Source organism: Daphnia carinata, chromosome 7, assembly GCF_022539665.2.
Source record: "Daphnia carinata strain CSIRO-1 chromosome 7, CSIRO_AGI_Dcar_HiC_V3, whole genome shotgun sequence".
In the NCBI taxonomy this organism is placed as follows: Eukaryota; Metazoa; Arthropoda; class Branchiopoda; order Diplostraca; family Daphniidae; genus Daphnia; species Daphnia carinata.
Genome location: NC_081337.1, coordinates 3,464,101 through 3,482,475, shown reverse-complemented (window position 1 = coordinate 3,482,475; position 18,375 = coordinate 3,464,101). Strand labels below are relative to the sequence as shown.

Sequence of the window (18,375 nt, the reverse complement as noted above, 5' to 3'; positions counted from 1 at the left end):
TTCCGGCCAGAGCCCTCCAAACCTCGGTATATGTTGTTTTTATATATACCGTACAGTAGGGGCATGACCCCCTACGGGCTTATTATGAGTCAAGGGGAAACGGGGCTTCAGAAAAGAAGGGAGCCCAGATATGCACTTCAATTTTTTTAATATCAAATACCGTCTGGGGAATCCGAATTAAGTATAGCAATGTCATGTCATCCATCCAATCAATACAATTTATTCAGTGTCTTGCCCCAACTAAGAATCTTTTCAGATCCAATGTTACTATTAACCTATATTGAGAAAAGAAAAACAACACCATTAGACACATCAATTGTTGATCATTGAACTTACATGACTCATAGATTCAACTTCTGGTGGAAGCTTGGGAAAGGACATACAAATTGCAGATTAACTTCATTGTATAAGGCTCTTGAATGATAAACTGGCACCTGTAGAATGTTGCATTGTTGATAGTTGTGTTCCCAGTACATGAAAATCCTTTCCTACTGGATAAATTTTTGTTTGGTAGATAAGACCTGGTTGGCAAAAGGAGGAGAAATTCTTCGTCATAAATTCAAAATTATTTGAAGAAAAATCCTTTCATACCTAAAGAGTCCATGTATGATGTTCATCTCTGCAATAGCAGCAAAATTAAAACATCTTTAGGGCCATTTAAGTACCCAGTTTCCCCAACACTCTGAACGTAAAGGACAAGTTGTTCTTTAGACAGAGAAGCAGAATTATTTGAGGCTTCTAGCTGTGACAGAACTATAAAGGATTGCTGTTGTACTGGATTCATTAACACAAGATGGTACTTCTCATTAGGCAATTTGCATTACTCTATTAATTTACCTCACACCTTACGGTAATGCACTCTGTGTTTTTTCATCTGTAGTCTCACTCTTCCATCCTGTAACACTTCCAGACTTGATTTGATCCCCCGTTAAAATCTGTGAATGCAAAATAATACATTAAAAATACTTTTTCGATAGACAAAAAACCGAAAAGTACCTAATTCCTGTTTTATGTTGAACTCGTGCTATTTCTGGGTTTCCATACCACACCCATTTTCAGCCCAAATACGGTCCCACAATTGTACACTTCCTTCGCTGCATGGACTTATTACTAACAATCCTTTTAGAGCAGCACTAACAGAATCTAACTTTAACACACTGTCAGGTAATAGACTGAATAACTAAACAATAAATAATTGTTTGTTAAAATTCTATACTTATTTTGTATTCTTATTTGAAAAGTTTAGGTACGTGGCTGTGTTCACCTAATGCCAATTCATCCTCATGTTCAGTTAGGGATGAGTTTTGAAAAACCTCCTTCACTGTTTGGGAACAGTTCCATTCCAATTTGTTTTTTTTTCCCCTAGCTGAGCTTGTAGACTCAAAAATTTGAGCTACAAAACACGAATGAATAAAAGCAAATAAATAGAATCATTACGTATTAGGCCTACGATCCTTAGCTTTGTTGTTATCTAATATTTTGTGTTGTTCCAATAACTAGGCCCGCAGCTTCATAATTTGATCTAATAAACAATAATTAATAATTGAAAACCAATATAATAATGTTTATACTTACCATTTTTTTGTTTTATTATCTTATCCATTTTTCAATTGATCCTCCAGACACGCGTTGTTCTCCAGCCACGCTACTCAATTAACTGCTAATGGGATACAATTAACTGAAATTGCTTACATGCCTGTAATAACGAAACCGACTGATAGATGGCTACGGGTAGAAAAAAGAGAAAAAAATACGATTTTTTTTTTCGGCCATTTTTTTTTTTTTTTTTATGTAAAACGGATTGCCATAATGGCATATACATTACAATTATTTTTGCAACTTTAAAAAGGCAAAATTGCCCTTTCAAAAGTTGCCGTCAACCCAGGCAGGGGGAGACACTGCCTTGTTGACCCACCGGGGAGATTACCCGGTGGTTGGCTGAGAGAAGCCGGAAGAAGAGCCGAAGATTTGGAACATTTTTACAGGAGCGATTAACCTTTAATTCGGATTTGCGGGTAGCCACCTCGCCCTCCGTGAACACATCATCGGACTAAGCGGACCCCCACGTCCCCTTTCCGGCCAGAGCCCTCCAAACCTCGGTATATGTTATTTTTATATATACCGTACAGTAGGGGCATGACCCCCTACGGGCTTATTACGAGTCAAGGGGAAACGGGGCTACGGAAAGGAAGGGAGCCCAGATATGCACTTTAATTTTTTAAATATTTAATACCGGTTTTAAATGAGAATGCGAATAAAGTATGGAAATTCCATGTAGTGTATCCAATCATAATACTTCATTCAGTTTGTTGCCCCAAACAAGGAACCTTTTCAGATCAAAATTCATTATTAATCTATAGTAAGATAGTAAAACTCCATTAAGCATAAAAACTCTTGTTTCATATATATATTTCATACCTTATATGATTCGTGAATTGATTGCTTAGCATATTCTTCTGAGAGAAGCTTCGGAAGAGACAACTGGAAATGATAACATACTTGATATATCATGTACAACACACGATACGTCCCATTGGAGCTTCCAACGTTGATACATTCCCAGAATGAACAAAATCCTTTCCTATTGAATAGGAAAGAGTGTACATAGAGAATACATAATTATGTAAAAGCTTCATTTTTACTTACAAGTAAATTTTAAGAAGTGGTCCTTGAAATGTTAGTGAATAAGAACCTAGTCCATTAATGTAACACCTGCAACATCAAACCTGAATTTCAGAACTAAAATTCCAATTAGACAACCAAATAGCAAAGTGACAACAAACAAGGAAAATATTAGCTGTTTCGTTTATGTGAAAGTATTATGTTTAAAGTAAACTTTCAGACAAGCTGTCATTCGTAATTAGGCAATCATTTCACTTATTGTCAAGTCAAGATAAATATAATAATAAACACACCCCCACCTCAACTTGGAATGTGATTGTCGAATCATGAAAATTTACACCTTTGCTGCCAACCTTTCTTACATCTGGGATGACCGGCCACAACGCGAATCCTTTTCAAATTCACTACAATCATTGAGCTATGAAAAGAAAGAAAATGTGTCACACTGGCAAGTTTGTTGAGCTTACTGTAAAACAATTGATCAGTTGTTTGATTCCTCCAAGTTCGAAGCCGATAACAATCCCAGTAGATTGAATGACTAAAGAATAAATAATTACATGTTAAACTTATACACTTGTTTTGAATGTTTACTTAAAAAGTTTAAGTACCTGACCGGGTTCACCAACTTGCTCATTAAACTTCTCTTGAAGCACAACTTCTTCAACAGAAATAATTTCTAAAAATTAATTTTATCACTGAGATTCTATTAAAATTAATTATGACACCACGATAAATCATAATTGATCAATAATTACCGTCAAGTCTATTCATAACCATTACCTGCTGCTGTCCGTGTGTGTATACTAGCTGCCGTCGTCCTAACTAGCTGCTATCATTACGAATTTATGTAGTTAGGTAGACGACGCTAGATGGCTGAGGAGGTAAAAAGGAAAAAGTGCGATTTTTTTTGGGGGGGGGGGTTAAAACGGACTGCCATAACTGCTAAATGGCGCCTAAAAATAATCGGAAAAACAAGCGCTAAGAAATTTGATCGCCGTTCAAAATTTTTCAACAGACGAATGATCGGCGATCATTTTTTTTGCGACTATCGACGGCTACCGATAATCGCTCAAGAAATAATCGGACGGCAAGTCTGGCTATAGCCTTCCCACTTTTTCATTTTTGGCCAAATTTTAAATATAGTTTGAAATAAATGATTTCAATGCAGAATGAAATGCTAATCAGGAAAATAAGATTTAGTTTTCAATGAGCCTTATAGTTTTTCAATAAAACGTCAAAAACTTAAGGCCGGGCTTTTATTGTCGGGCTTATTTTTGTTGGGCTTATTTTCGGATATGGGTAAATTTAAAAGTTAGCTTAAAATACATCATTTCGATCGGGAATCAAATTAAAAGCGTAAAAATTAAGTTCTATTTTTCCAACAGACTTATATTTTTTCAAACAAACGTAAAAAACCATAACCTAAAGCTGATGCGCCTACTGCACATTATTTCCGTGTATTTCAAAAACAGTTCGTTTGACGGGAGAAGAAATCACTTAATCAGAATCGGCGCTCAATTCTGATTATGCAGTGTGATTTTTGATTAATTTCAAGTGATTTCGTTTTTGGCCGATTTTGACAAAAGTGGGAAGGCTATAATGGGCACAAGAATGGCCATAAGTCAAATAAAAAAATATAATGGTTGTGGCCGAAAATAATTTTTCCCTATGTCAAGGAACATAAGCAAAGGATAAATTTTAACAAATTTCGAAGGCTCTTGTAATTCAGTTTTCTGGTGGATTGACTCCATTGCAAGAATTGGGCGGTATGATAGCCTGCTGCTCGAGTTCCGCATCTATTTGCAAGCGATGTTTGAAGCTATTCATCCATACTTCGTTGTGACGGAAAAATAGTTTGAATGGGGGATCGTAACCGGCGTAATAATATGGTGCAAACTGATCTACTAGTTGTTTGTCGTCCTCGGATAGGGAAGTGAAAAGGTTGATGTGCTCTTGTTTGGTGACGCGGTCGTTCGAAAAGCCTCCATAAGTCCTAATAGAGAATTTCATCGTTAGTCTTATCACACACTTAAAAAGGGAGTATCGTAATACACACTAAAATATTAGTTGAGTTAGTCGGATTTCTTGAACCATATCTCATTGATCTCAGCGGAACCAGGATTTCCATTATAATATTGCACAAAGAAATAAGTATCAAAAACAACCCCAGTTTCCTTATTTGACTGAATTAATTCCCCAAAATGAACTGCCTGCTCCACAAAAGCTGTATCATCAGTAGGGCCTTGAAATACTCTAAATGTAGAATAAGAACACTTTCAGAAGGAAGCTACCAGCTAATAGAAATGTGCTGGTTACCTGGCTAAAACCTTGAATTCTGGACGTTCTTCAATGGACACATCATCTGCAGTTGGCTCTGGTGTATCTTCCTGGAATCCAGAAGGCACATAAAATGCCATAGTGAAAGTGCTTTCGCAATTGGGCCCAGATCCAGGTTCAATAAAAACAGTCACGGGAGCTGTCATCGGAATTTTGGTTTGCTTCGCATTCTGGCCTGAAATGTAGTTGAATAGTTTCCAGAACATGGCAGAAGAAGCACCATCTTTAGATATGTTCTTCATCTGGGTTCTCACCCATTTCTGAGCTGGATAAAGCCTCTCTTCATATTCCTGTTAATGACATTTAATTGACCAAAGTTAGATTAAAAGTATGTCCAGTTATATAATAAAAAGCGTGATGCACCTTTTCTTGTCTAATCACAGTGTACGGGGCAGTCTCTATGCCTCCGCCGGTAATGGCTCCACGAATGGTTTGAAAGAGACCTGACAGTGCCATGGCAAAAGACAGACAAAACTAAATTTCTTTCTCAGACAAGGTTAAAACAAGAGTTAGACACGAAACGCGGCAGGAAATGAGTCAATAGCTGTAAAGTTTCATACACCGTTGTCTCAATAAGCGATGTCACGATTTGAAAATTATGTAAGCCAACATTTATTTACACACTTTGCCCGCATAGCAACGGTTGCCAAGTGAACCAAACATCAAGTTACTATCAGCTGATGCAGCAACTAGTGATAAAAATGCCCTACCTTGCAGCACTCCAGGGCTCGATTCATTTCCGGTTGTGTCACTTGTAAGCAGCCGTTCATCTGGTTTCACTGTAGTTTGCATTTCTTCATTTCCTTTTCTAGCAGTGCCTAGATTGTAATAGAGAATCTGTTTGTTTGCTAATAGGAAACTTAATTTAGAAACAAATTTTAAACACATTACGAAATTCAGGAATTTGAGGCTGTCTCTCGAAATTAATCCGTGACATGGCCGGTTGAACGTTCAGATCCAGTCGCAAATCGATGACTGAATACTTGACTGGAACGTTTCTCACGGGCTTGAAACTGTGTCTGAGCTTATCCAAGTTAATCCTGAATAATTTCGTCACTTTGGGCAGAAATTTATGTCCGTCCCATTGAATATTCCGTTGGCTGCTCAGAAGTCTACTACCGATATGCGTCGGTATTGTTTGAAAAATATTGGCTAAAGCAAGAGAAGTTTCATCGCTGAGTATTGTTTTCGTTGACGAAAGACCTGGTCCATGGCTAAATTGTTCAATAATCCATTTGCGATCTTTCTCTTCTACGTTTTGGTACAACTTGTTGAGTTTTCTAGCCATAATGTCGGGCCTCACGTCCAGTCCAACGTTCTCATAATCCCAGTAGAGGGAGTTCCATGCAGATTCGCTATCATCCTCCAGTGGGATTATGTAATTTTCAAACAGGACATTCTCCATCATTTTTCTCAAACGAAGTTCATCCTCTGGCTCGATGGCCAAATCTTCGGCACTCTCCAATGAAATCTCAACGTCAGCCAAGACATTCTCCAAAGTCTCCGACACGATCCTTCCACGATCATGCGAAGTCACCAAGGCAAAAGAAGAATTAGAAAATCTTCTATTCAAATCCAACATGATTGGTCCGTTCCAAATGTGTTCGCTGGTGACCGACGCAGATTTACGCCGTATAGAGTCTTTGTTACCCTCCATTCGGAAAAATAGCATCAAATGCGAAGAGAACTGCTCGGGATGATGAATCATCTGCTCCCGAAGATTGTGACACTCTTCCAATGTCGTACAAACCATTCGGAATTCCATGTGTTTGGGACTTTGCGAAAAAGATCGCCAGCGGCTGTCCGAACGCGCCGGGCTGCATCGTTGACATCGTAGAGAAACCTTTTCAAACGGTAGTATATTTACTCTATTCTCCGCCATAGATAGACCAGTAATGTTGCTCAAATGGTCTTTCACGATGTAGTGCAGCTCATCATTCCACATCTCAACGCGGAACACCAACTGGTTCTCACCGGTCAAATTATTACGCCCACTCGAGGCGCTCGTATGTTCCAGCAAAGCCAACGGAGCGAAGTAGAATCGGGAGGCTGAAGATGCCATCGCTTTCTCGTAGGTGCGCATGTGGAAATCGCCAAGTGACACGGTATCGAAGACAATTGGAAAGCCGGCATTTGGCTTGTTGCAATCTTCAAGATTTAAAGCCAGGGACTCGATAATGATGAGAGAAAAAAACAGAACAACAGCCTGTCTGTATAGTGGTAAAAATACATCAGTGTTTTACCTTCAATCATGCGGGTCTACCAATAAAACAAAAAGAAGGGTCGCCACTTACTTTGAATCCATCGTCGCGTACTCAAGGATATCGTATCGATACCAGCTAGTTGGGACGACTCAAACCCAACTGACACCAATACGACGAATCTTGATCGATACATGTTATTGGAGACAAGCAAACACGCAAGCTATTGCTTACCACAGTTCACGAGCATGTGGCAAAGATCAAAGATAACTCAAGATCTCGTTACTGCGTTCGATTTGCATCGAGCAGAACAGAGAGTCGTGTACTGTGCAGACTGTATTGTAAACACGTAGAGAATGTTACGGACACACGGCATGTTAGCGGAGGAGGGAAATTTAAATAAATTGTTTAATTTTTTTGCAGCTTTCGCTCAATGTCACGACCATCGTCGACGTAGACTTATTAATCTATTGCTTAATTAAGGGGGGAAAGAGTCGATCCGTCGGAGCTATCGCATTGCCCTTGGATAGGTAGCCAAATTTCGTTGCGTCGGAAAAAGAGTTTCAGAGGCGGATCGTAACCAGCGCAATAATAAACGCCTCCGCCCGGTTGATTCAGTTGGTCTTGCACCATTTCTTTGTCCTCGGCAGTTAGCGAGGCGAGCAGGTGGCAACGCTCTTCTTGGTCTATGCGGTCGTTACTGAAACCCCCATAAGTTCTATGCCCAAACAAAAAAAAAATCGATTTCAAATCGATTGAAAAAAAGGATTGCGGTTGCAAAAAATATACCTGACGAGAACTCTGATTTCGGGTCGATGTTCAATCGACACGCTAGGGTCGACGGGTTGCGGAGGATCCTCGTCGAACGGTGCAGGAATGTAAAAGGCCATCGTGAACGTGCTTTGCGGATGATCAGCCACTTCAGACGGATCGTCCGGCTCAATCAGCACGGAGACGGGCGCAGTCATTGGGATTTTTTCTTGCCGTTCGTTTTGCCCCGAAATGTAATTGAACAGTTTCCAAAACATCGGATAAGTGCAATCCTCTCTCGAAGTGCTTTTCATCTGAGTCCTGACCCATATTTGGGGCGGATAAATTCTTTCCTCATAATCCTAAGGAATATCAATTTAAAAGATCATGGCCATCAAAAATGCAAATAGCCAAATGCTTAAAACAAATCAAAACTACCTGGATCTGGCGGATGACTTTGTAGGATGCGATTTGCAGCCCGTCTTTCGGAATGGCGCTTTTAATTCGCTCAAAGAGGCTGGACATGATGAAGTGCGGACACGACACGAAATCGGGACAATGCAAAACTGCTACCGTCTCTTACAATGAAAAGCTCTGTTTTTGCGGCATAACGCAGAGCGAGAGACACGCGGGCAATGGGTAATTGATGCACGGCCGTCTGTCCCGTGTCCTTTTCGGGCCGGCTACCGTGGCAACGGCAATCCAGTTCGCTGTGTCAACAGATTGATGCCATCCTCTAAAACCTATTTTGGTCGAGCGGGGCATGCGCCGTCTCGTCTCACGTTCGTCAACTTCATAATGAAAAGAAACACAGTCGTCATCATGCAAGAATAATAAATTCTTCGTCAACTGTTATTCCTTCATTATGGAGTGGGGGAGCTGCACTACAACAGAGACTGGCCGCTCATTAACGAAATGATGTGATGTCACGAACCATCGTGTTGACGAGAACACGCGAAAATCAATTAATATTAGGAGAAAGGACAGATCGATCGTTGCATCTTGATCTCGATTTTGCGAGAGGGGCCTTTGTGATGGAACATCTCGGCTCCAGCTGGGGGGACAGACGTGTTAGGTAGTCGACTCAAAAGCTTTTAAGAGAAAGAAAAAAAAAGTCTAACGAAATAAAAGCATCGATCACGACCGACGACGAACCAAAACAGACGGATCAATCAAAACGATCGATCCTTCGATTCTTTCTTCTCCGTTTTCTGCATCAAGTTCGGATTTTTATCGATAGATGTCTACCTTATGCAGAACATCGTGAGTTTGCCATGGTAACGCACGGCAAAAGGAAAAATCTGCCAGTTAAAAGAAAAACATGCATTAATAAATAGATGTAGACCTTGGAATAAAAAAAAAAATTTGGAAAAGAAAAGTTTAAACGAAGGTGAGCGTGAACCGTGTCTAGAACGTTCCAAGTTTCTCTGCAAAGAAGAAGAAATAAACATTAAAAATATATATATATCTCCAGACATAAAGCGCTTAAAGCAAGCTGAAAGAGGCTCGAGAACTATTGACAAAGAGCCCGTGAGAATCTCAACACCTGGCACTTCTGCGTCGGAAAAAAAAGGATCGATCCTTGTGCACCATCCAATGGGGTTTGTGAGTTGCTCCCCCTAAAGTAGATTCATCGTCGTCACACGTAATCCTCTCCGGTGATGCTTAAGCGAATACATCGGACGGTCGTTTTGAAATGAGATCCGATAAATCATTTCATCTTGAATGGTCTAAATATATATTTACACGCACAGCAAATTTTGTCTTCTAACATGCGGATTCATATCTTTGGGGAGCTTTTTTTTTAAAAGGGTATAAGATACTCGATCGTGTGTGACTAGAGGTGTTGCCGAAATTGCACAAACTCAGGGCCAACTTAATTTAAAAAAAAACGAAACGTCAAATAATAAAGAACCGGCGGCTATACAGGGGTGATGGAATTGTTTTGCCGAAAAAAAAAGGTATACGAAAAAGGAGCGTGTAGTGAATAAACAACAACAGGAATATTATTATGATTTTGTGAAAAAAAAAAAAAAAGGTTGATTCAGTTGGCCTGGCCAAACGGTCCGGCGCTATCTTGATGAGAGCGGAGAGAACGCGGATCTTCTGGCGTCCACAATTTGGCCACCATGACGCCACCCGGATGCGTAGCGTTAGCATTTTCCTTCTCCGAAGACCATGATATTGAATGGACTGACGCCACAGACGCTACGCCATGATGTTGCACATCTGCTTTAACCCGCACAAATAAAAAAAAAAAGACATTTCGAATCGCCGTCAGAATTAGATTTAAAAAGATGGCAAATTAATCCAAAAAAAAAGAAAGAAAATGTGCGCTAAGGCAGTTTTAAAATGATTTAGTTTTTAGCCGCCAGGTGTTTAAGCGAATTCCCCGTTAGAGAACGATGAGATAGAGACCAAGTGACGGGGACGAGCACGTAGGCTAATATATTTATGTGCGCGTGCATTTCGAGGATGACCATCCGGAAACGATGATGGCCGCTTCAAAAAAAAAAAAAATCTATTGTTCTCTCAATGGAGTCTTTGCTCTCCATTCCCCTCGTTTTGTTGTGTTTTTTTGTGTATGTATGTGTGTGCATATTTTGTCAAAGTCCCCCCCAACGTTTCTTTTCATCATCCACGGACGGCCATCGTTGACAATAGTAACCCCACACACACACACACAAAAAAAAAAAAATAAATAAATAAAAAAAAAAGGGGGGACATTCATTTTGATTGGGTTTTTGAGAGCTGCTCTTCTTGTCGAGGACTCGCATGAATAAGACACACCTGCATCATAACCGCTACGCGCATCCATTTTGACGAAACTTGGATTACCCCACTTAACCTAACGCATTTGAGTTCATTCGATGAAACCGATGGCCCGTTTAGCATTCCCAAAATTTACTCTCGACTTTCCACAGCGACTAGATGAATGAGTGTTCCGTGTAAAAAAAAAAAAAAAAAAAAAAAAAAAAGAAAACGAAAAATAACCTGTTTGACGTCGGGAACAGCAGGGGGACGTGACAGGAAGCAAAATAAGGTAGGAGAAAAAACAAGAGGATGAATGGCTTACCTTTAGTGGAGCTAATAAAGATCTTTTTGGGTGGCTCAGGTACGGCGTTCTGGAGGACGTCGGCCGGGTGTCGGTCGTTGGCCACTAATTCGGCCAGAAAGCTGATGTAGCCAATCGCCAAACGCAGCGTGTCCACCTTTACAGGTATATGCAAAACAAGCCGAAAATTAACAACTAACACAGACAAAGAAAAAATGCTTACACACATTTCCAAATAGAGATTTAAAACTAAACAAAAAAAAAAAACATATTTCAAAAGCCAAAGTCAAACGTTTAAAGAAGCCTTCTGTTTGCAGCAGCTACCGCGTGACAAGGGTCAATCATTGTCGGTAAACTATACACGGAGGCCCGAAGCCGCCCCTTCAAAAAAAAAAAAAAATGTTTTCCTCCCAATCAGTGCGAAGAACCAGTGGCACAAACAGAAAAAAAAAACCCAACAGGGATAGATTATCAAGCCACGAAAAGGTAACGTAGGGCCGCATAGCTTCCGTATTATCTCCCGACAAACGACATACGAGTCAAACAAAAGATTCGTTTTTTCTTTATATATACATTTCAAACAAGGTCACCGCCAAACGATCAGACCAACTGATCGCGTCCCGTTTACCGTAGCCCCCGATCGTTCAAAGATTGCGGCGCGCTTATCAGGCGACGCCAAAGCGGCGCCTGTTACGCAACAACGCGGAATGCGCAACCTCTTCCCATAAAAAGAAATTAAAATGCAATCAAATCAAACGTCACCTTGGACAGCCGTTTTTCGTAGGGCAACGTCGGGATGTGAGTGCGTAGGCCTTCAAAGGCGTCGTTGATCGACTGCATGCGGCGACGCTCACGCAAATTGGCCGCTTGACGCTGGTGAACCTGTTGATGGCCGCAGCGTCGTTTGCGACGCCACGAGCGGCTGCTACTGCTACCGACGCCGTTAGAATTCGACGCTCGGCCCGACGACGAGTGACCCCCGTTCCCGCTGTCGCTGCTCCGGTGCTCCGGCGAAGATGAATAAACAGACTCGGCGTCGCTGCCGCTCATCAATTCGGAATCGTCCGACGGCGAATGAGTGCCGCACGATTCGTCGTAGAACGTCGAAGAATCGGCGGCGAAATCGGCCAGGCAATGCGACGCAGACGACTCAATCAAAAACTGTCGATTGACCGATTCCAAATCGAAATGCGAATTCATTTTTCACGCGGATTGTGTTTGTAACCGATCTAACGTCTTAGGGTGTGTAGGTGGTTAAGTGAAAGGAGGGGGAGGGGAGCAAGTCTCCGGTTGTGGGATTTTAAATCTATACCGACTAACGGTGTCAATGGCTGGAGTGTGACTGGCACGTGCCGGGCAAACAGGCCCTTAAATGCCGGACGTCGTTCCGAACTGCTTCTACTCCTCCTCTCATATTTGTGTTCAGGAAAAATGACATTATCTATCAAAAAAAAAAAAAGGACATACACACACACACGCGTTTAGTGTATCCCGACTATCCACCTCCCCCGCCAGCTCATATTCAATAGAGGGGAGGAGGTGAATTTTTTGGGGCGGGACCTTTGAAAGCTGGAGACCGACACACAAAGTAGAGCACACACACACACACGGTGGGCTGGTGGGGCGTGAATGTTGTGACACAGTAGAGAGCGTGCGCCGCGACGCCAACCAATCACCGTGACATTCGTGATGGCCCCGTGTCGACGTCTATCGGCCAATCATTCAACGGCAATGTTGCACCCTCCGCTTAAATTGAATTTTTTTAAATTTAAAATGGAAGATTTCAAAATCGATTACGATGGCGTGCGTTACCACTTTCGTGCTTTTCCCCAGAGGTCAGTTGTTGTTGATGAACGAAAGAGTTAAACGAAGGTCAAAGTGATACATAACAGTGTATATAATCGAGAGATGACGGTATGCAAATTGAACCGTCTAAAAAAAAAAAAAGAAAAATGGCTTTCCATTTTCTAAACTATTCAAACATGTTCCCAGAGTCCCCACTTCATCTTGTTTTCAATCCGCAATAACATTCTCTTTTTTTATACAGTTCATTTTTAAAGAAAAGAATGCGAAACTTCCATTTGTCAGAACTTTAAACGAAATCATTTGAAGAAAAAAAAAAAGGTAATGATGATCTCATCCTCACTTTGAAATCAACGCACGTCATCGAACCTATGGATTGGTTCTTTTTTTTTTTTTTTTTTTTCTCCAAACCATCCAAAAGAATGGAACAAAACAGCACACGTCGAAGCCCCTCTGGATATGAAGTGTCTATGCAATTTGTGCGTGTGTGTAACGCACACAGCAGCCATCGTTGCATATCTAATGGGCGAAGACAAACGCCGCCATTGATAGGCGTGTCAAGTGAGAATATATATACACTCTCACCCTCTCGTAAAAAGAAAAACGCAGATGACTCTTTTGTGCTGGTCCTTGATGAACCCCGTCGATGGCTGTGGTGGTACACGTAAAAATAAAAAAAGGGGGACCGCCGTGACGAATGAAATCAGCAATGTAGGAAACAACATCATCTCACCTCTCTGTTCCGTCGCCATTTTGATTATCATATTTTGGAGGAGGGGAGATCTTTTTTGTTTAGATTCTTATTGAAGGAGAAATTACAAGGCAGAAAAGACCCCCAAGTGGTGGCTGCAATTTTTGGGAAGGGGAAAAAAAACACGTGTGTGTTCCAGCACCCGGCAGGGACAGTCGTGAATGAAGCGTAACCAATCGCCTATTCATCGATTTGTATTAGCTTCACATTGAAACAGCTCGCAACGCCACTAGCGGCTATACGGATAAGATCAAGTTGTTACGATCATCAAGATATCGCCTCCCCCCCCTCCCCATTCCCTACCGATGGAACATTCAAACTAAACTACCCTAACTATTGAAAAGGACTTGAAAAAAAAATGAATTACCTTTTGAATTCTGGGGTTGTTGCGTAATCAGATTGATCTTGTAGATACTTGCAAATGACACTAATCTTTGTAAACCGTTCAACTGGTTTTAACCGATTCGAGATCGAACTTGACTGATTGGATTCACTTTCAATACTAGCATGATGTTCGTCCTTCGAATTTCGTCTGCTCCATTTCTTCCCCTTAGGCTTGAAGGGTGACAATGGGCAGGGGGATCTTTTGTCTATACGAATCATTCGAAATTTCTAACCCCATCCTCCTCTATTTAAAACCAAAAAAATGTCCCCAAAAGAAGAAAACGTGTATGGGATATGACAATATAAATTCAGATGGAACAAACACGTTCGTGTTGGCGGCCATGTTTGCTGATCGTCCATTCTATTCTAGAGACGTGGAACTCAGTGCCCAGTGAGTCACAGCGGGCAAAAGAAAAGGAAGGGGTGACAAAAATAATTTGTTCTCTTGTGTTGTCAGTCCAGGTGTGAAACATAGTTCACCTTTTTGTTTCCCCCTCCCCCTTTCCCTTTTCTTTTTTGTTTAACCAGTCAGGACAAACAATTAATTGCACTACGTCACCCCTCTGTCTGAAAACAAATGTAGCCCTGTAAATACACATAAGGAAAAAAAAATTACAAACGATGCAACGACAAAACAAATCATCGACCCCTTTGGCAACGTTGTAGAGCTTGGAAGATAATCATTTTTTGGCCTAGGCCAGTAAACACAGCCTGCAGTTGCTATCTAAAAAAAAAAAAAAAATCAATCTAAGTCGGCAAAAAATAAATGCATGTTGATCTCACATGGTGCTATGATTATATTCAATTTTTTTTTTTTCGTATGCAAGGGAGAGGGGAAATGAATTAAGATTAAAGATAAAAAAAAAAATAAGAATCCATCTCTACTGAACCGCAATAAATCCAGGATTGGATCAATGCGGATCTTAGTTTGGCCCGTAACGTTTTCTTTTTTGTTATAAAAAAAAAAAAATTCTTACGAGTTGTGAAGCCGCTTGTCTCATTATCTTATCTCCAAAAATATTTTTGTGTAGAATAAAACGGCGCAAAAAAAACAAAAAAACTAGGGAGCGGCCCAAACTTGTTAGCGCCCGTTGATTTGTGTTTTTATCATCGACATTGGAAAGGAGCCGGCGAGGTTCGTTAGGTCCGTTGCAATCGAAAGTTTGAGCTCATCGATAAGCGGCAAATAAATTAAAGCAGGGAGTGGTTACTAACACGTCTAATTCGAAATTCGATGGCGGACAAAAGAGGGAGATTTCATTTTTTTTTTTTGTGTGTGTGTGATTGACAGCCAGAGGGGAGTTTCATTCAAACAAACAGCTTCAAGGGGATCTCTCTATTGAAATGTTCTCTCCCCCACTTGTTTAAAGTTCTATTTCATTTCGTTGATTTCTTATTTCGAATAATCGAAGTTAAACGGTGACCGCGTTCTAAAAAAAAAAAAAGGTTCACGTTCTTTTTTTTTTTTACTTATAGACGTATTTAAGTTTACATATAATGGAACAGCTGCTCTAGCGAACTCCCCCCACTCGGTGTTCCCTCTCTATTTATATTGACGCTATAGAATTTCTGCGGTACCTCTTCAACACATTCAGCATCCGCACACACGAAGATTATCGTGGCTATTCAAACCCCACCCCCCCACTCGAAATTTAAAAAAAAAAAAAAAGGACTCGATATCCTCAACAGTCTCTTGCTCATTTCGACGTTTGAGCTTTCAATTCGATTGACATTTTCAAATGCTAATGCGAAATGCAGGTGAAAATCAGCTGAGATGTCTTGCGGCCATCTTTTGTTTTGCTTTTTTTTTGCATTCGTTTTTCTTTTTAAATAATTGTGTCGTCGCGTGAGAAGTGAGTCAGCTGCGTGCAACTGCATAAAAAAGAGAGAGAGAGAGAGAGACAGAACCTCTACGGCCTGATGGGGCTCCTAAAAGAAAAACAGGGACTCAGCTGTTGGCGTTCCCATCCGCCCGTCCCGTCATCGATTTTCGTCCGGCCATACTTAAAACCAGCAAGCCCATAGACACGTAAATTAGTAATAGTTTACTTAACTATTACGTTTTTTTTTAGCAGACGATTTTTGAAAAGGATGATGCGTTCGACGTGACATCTAGACGCTAAATTAGCAAACGTGCAAAAATGAAGTGACGAGTGTTGTTTTGTTTGTTGTTTTTGTTTTTGTTTTCTATTTAATATCCATCAGCAATCAAATGTGTCGTCGTGTGTTTTCGTTTATGTTTTTTGTACATTCTCCTTGTTCTGTCCCGCCCGCGTACACACTAAACACATCATATACAAGAACGTCGGCGCAACATCGCTATAAAACAAACGGTGAAAGAAAAAGGAAAAGAGACACAGAAAGAGAAAGAAGGAAAAATAAAAATCATCACGTCATTAGAATAGCAAAAAAAAAAAAGAAAATTTAAAAACCATTCAGCGCCTGTTTTTTTTTTTTTTTTTCGTTCTTCTTCGGCTTTCGGCATTTTGAATTTCTTTCATTACCATAATAAAGAAAAAAAATGTGTTTTGTGTGTGCCGCGCAATAAAACAAATTCAAAATACGCGCGCATCGCATATTTTTTTTTTTCTTTCTTTTCTTTTCGAAAACAAAAACACGCACACACACACACACACAAAAGACCAGCAGGATCGATTTGACTATACCGAATTAAAGAGTATAGATTTTGTTTTTAGTTATAATAAAGGGGAATAATATAATTTGAAAAAAAAAAATGTGCGCAGGGGCCAAGAGAGATAAATCCGGAGCGTGATGACAGCAATTAAAAAATAAAACAAAATAAAACAACATGAAATTTGAAAAAAAAAATGATTATTTAAATAGCGAAAGGCTGCGGGCCATCGCTTGTTGCTGTTATGGTGTGGTGGTAGAAATTTCATGAAATACACACAATAAAAAAAAACGTTTAAACATTATATATAGCCTCTGATCATGTAAGATGACGTTAGTCGTCTGTCAGGTGGGGGGGGGTTGGGTTTGGGATTGGGTGAATAATAATATAAGAGTGCGGGACTGTGGTGACTGGATTGCGTATCGTTTCATTTGTTTTGTTTTGAAAAAAAATCTCGTTGGATGCGACCAACAATGACAAAAGAGAGAGAAGAGGCAGAGAGTAACGTTTAGATGGAGGGCCAAAAAGTGGGGTTGTGGAAAAATGAAATTAAAATAAAAAAAAAAAAAATGCACGGCTTTTCTGGCTGTTTGATTGTAACTCGGAATGCATCGTCTGTCGCCCCCCGAAAGAAAAAATATGAATGAATTATTGTTATTATTATTATTATTATTTCTTTTTTACTATGCCATTCGTTAAAATTTTGTCTTGTTATTTTTGTTTTCTATTCCCAAATTTTAGAAATCTTTAAAATAAAAAAAAAAAAACTGATAAGAAAAAGAAGAAAAAAAGGGAGGGAAATTTGAATTGGCGTTCGACTATGGTGGTAATGGCGGGGATGGTTTCCGATATTTAAAAACAATTTTCTTTTAATTCCGTCGTGATCCCCCAACTTTAACGATTTTCGAAAAGAGTTTCAATTTGAAATAATAATAATTTAAAAAAAATTGATCATAATTTGTCGATGTTTTTAAGACTTGTTTTCGAAATTGTTGACCAATAGTGAATGGGCATGCACAATAATAAGGACATTCATATATGTACAAGATCGCATCGAAAATGAAAAAAAAAAAAACGGGAAACGCAGATGAAAACAAATGAACGGGAGCGGGTGGGGAGGGTGGTGGGGTGGACTTGTCGATAATCCAAGCGGAGACACGTACATAATAATAATAATAATAAACGGGGGGAAGTAAAGAATAAAAAGATACAGTAATATAATAATAGCGAGCGTGAGACTTTGTTTTAAACCAAAAAAAAAAAAAAATTAGAAAGAAAAAGAATTCATTATGGATAATATATAATAGGTACAATAAGCTCATCAGACTGGACACAACCAGGATTTCTCTTGTTTATGTTTTTGAAATTTTTTTAAAAAATTCATTATTTCACCCCCCCCCCTTAAGTTCTCCATTTTTTTTTTTTATCTTCGAATTTCTTTTTCTTTTTTTTTTTGTTCGATAGATGATTTTCGTCCTCGTAATTCGGTGGTGGTATGTTAATATTTTCTGAAGATTGGAGGCAACAGGGGGGGGGGGGGGGTTTCACGGATTCGTTTCGCGTTTCAATCTCACGAAAAAAAAAACATAACAAAACAAACGAAAACCCAAATGTTTGCATATCTTTTGACTTTTTCGCTTTCTCTTCGATTCGTCTTTCTCTCTCTTTCTAGGACTCGCAATAAAAATCTCCAGCTATTTACATTTTTCGTCCCTTTCTCAGGATATCTTTCATTATTTTTTCTTTTTTTTTTTCTTTTTCGCGTGTTGTAGCTTATCTTGTTCGGTTTGGCACAGCGTTCCCATGAACATGATCATAAAACATAAGCAAGAAAAAAAAA

The 18,375-nt window shown here is 39.8% G+C and overlaps 3 protein-coding genes across 4 annotated transcripts; all 3 read right to left on the bottom strand.

Annotated features, from left to right (window-relative positions):
• Positions 1–3,990: 3,990 nt before the first annotated feature.
• LOC130695556 (uncharacterized) lies at positions 3,991–7,312 on the bottom strand. Of its 2 annotated transcripts, XM_057518701.1 has the most exons (7): positions 7,254–7,312; positions 5,851–7,169; positions 5,670–5,777; positions 5,323–5,402; positions 4,939–5,249; positions 4,677–4,875; positions 4,479–4,615 (listed from the first exon to the last, which is right to left on the bottom strand). In XM_057518701.1, the coding sequence occupies exons 1-6, from the start codon at positions 7,262–7,264 to the stop codon at positions 4,695–4,697; spliced, it is 2,010 nt and encodes a 669-aa protein (XP_057374684.1). In that variant the 5' UTR covers positions 7,265–7,312; the 3' UTR covers positions 4,479–4,615; positions 4,677–4,694. The 2 variants fall into 2 exon arrangements, with proteins under 2 accessions (XP_057374682.1, XP_057374684.1); XM_057518699.2 differs by lacking the exon at positions 4,677–4,875 and having other exon boundaries at positions 3,991–4,615; positions 7,254–7,307.
• A 191-nt stretch (positions 7,313–7,503) lies between these two features.
• LOC130695580 (heme-binding protein 2-like) lies at positions 7,504–8,711 on the bottom strand. Its single transcript, XM_057518743.2, has 3 exons — positions 8,349–8,711; positions 7,950–8,272; positions 7,504–7,878 (listed from the first exon to the last, which is right to left on the bottom strand). Exons 1-3 carry the CDS (start codon positions 8,433–8,435, stop codon positions 7,635–7,637), a joined length of 654 nt encoding a protein of 217 aa, XP_057374726.1. The 5' UTR covers positions 8,436–8,711; the 3' UTR covers positions 7,504–7,634.
• A 947-nt stretch (positions 8,712–9,658) lies between these two features.
• Positions 9,659–12,265, bottom strand: LOC130695579 (pancreas transcription factor 1 subunit alpha-like). The gene is made up of 3 exons (XM_057518742.2): positions 11,728–12,265; positions 10,987–11,122; positions 9,659–10,139 (listed from the first exon to the last, which is right to left on the bottom strand). Exons 1-3 carry the CDS (start codon positions 12,163–12,165, stop codon positions 9,955–9,957), a joined length of 759 nt encoding a protein of 252 aa, XP_057374725.1. The 5' UTR covers positions 12,166–12,265; the 3' UTR covers positions 9,659–9,954.
• Positions 12,266–18,375: the final 6,110 nt, after the last annotated feature.

What these genes read in the sequence shown, in the direction of transcription:
- LOC130695556 (XM_057518699.2), bottom strand. An exon ending in GAGCCCTGGAGTGCTGCAAG is followed by an intron (nt 5,403 to 5,669) that starts GTAGGGCATTTT and finishes TGGCACTGTCAG; the next exon opens with GTCTCTTTCAAACCATTCGT. An exon ending in CTGTGATTAGACAAGAAAAG is followed by an intron (nt 5,250 to 5,322) that starts GTGCATCACGCT and finishes TGTCATTAACAG; the next exon opens with GAATATGAAGAGAGGCTTTA.
- LOC130695580 (XM_057518743.2), bottom strand. Translation starts at nt 8,435, where the DNA reads ATGTCCAGCCTCTTTGAGCGAATTAAAAGCGCCATTCCGAAAGACGGG. An exon ending in AAGTCATCCGCCAGATCCAG is followed by an intron (nt 8,273 to 8,348) that starts GTAGTTTTGATT and finishes GATATTCCTTAG; the next exon opens with GATTATGAGGAAAGAATTTA. An exon ending in GAAATCAGAGTTCTCGTCAG is followed by an intron (nt 7,879 to 7,949) that starts GTATATTTTTTG and finishes GTTTGGGCATAG; the next exon opens with AACTTATGGGGGTTTCAGTA.
- LOC130695579 (XM_057518742.2), bottom strand. Translation starts at nt 12,165, where the DNA reads ATGAATTCGCATTTCGATTTGGAATCGGTCAATCGACAGTTTTTGATT. An exon ending in ACGAAAAACGGCTGTCCAAG is followed by an intron (nt 11,123 to 11,727) that starts GTGACGTTTGAT and finishes ATACCTGTAAAG; the next exon opens with GTGGACACGCTGCGTTTGGC. An exon ending in CTTTATTAGCTCCACTAAAG is followed by an intron (nt 10,140 to 10,986) that starts GTAAGCCATTCA and finishes GGGTTAAAGCAG; the next exon opens with ATGTGCAACATCATGGCGTA.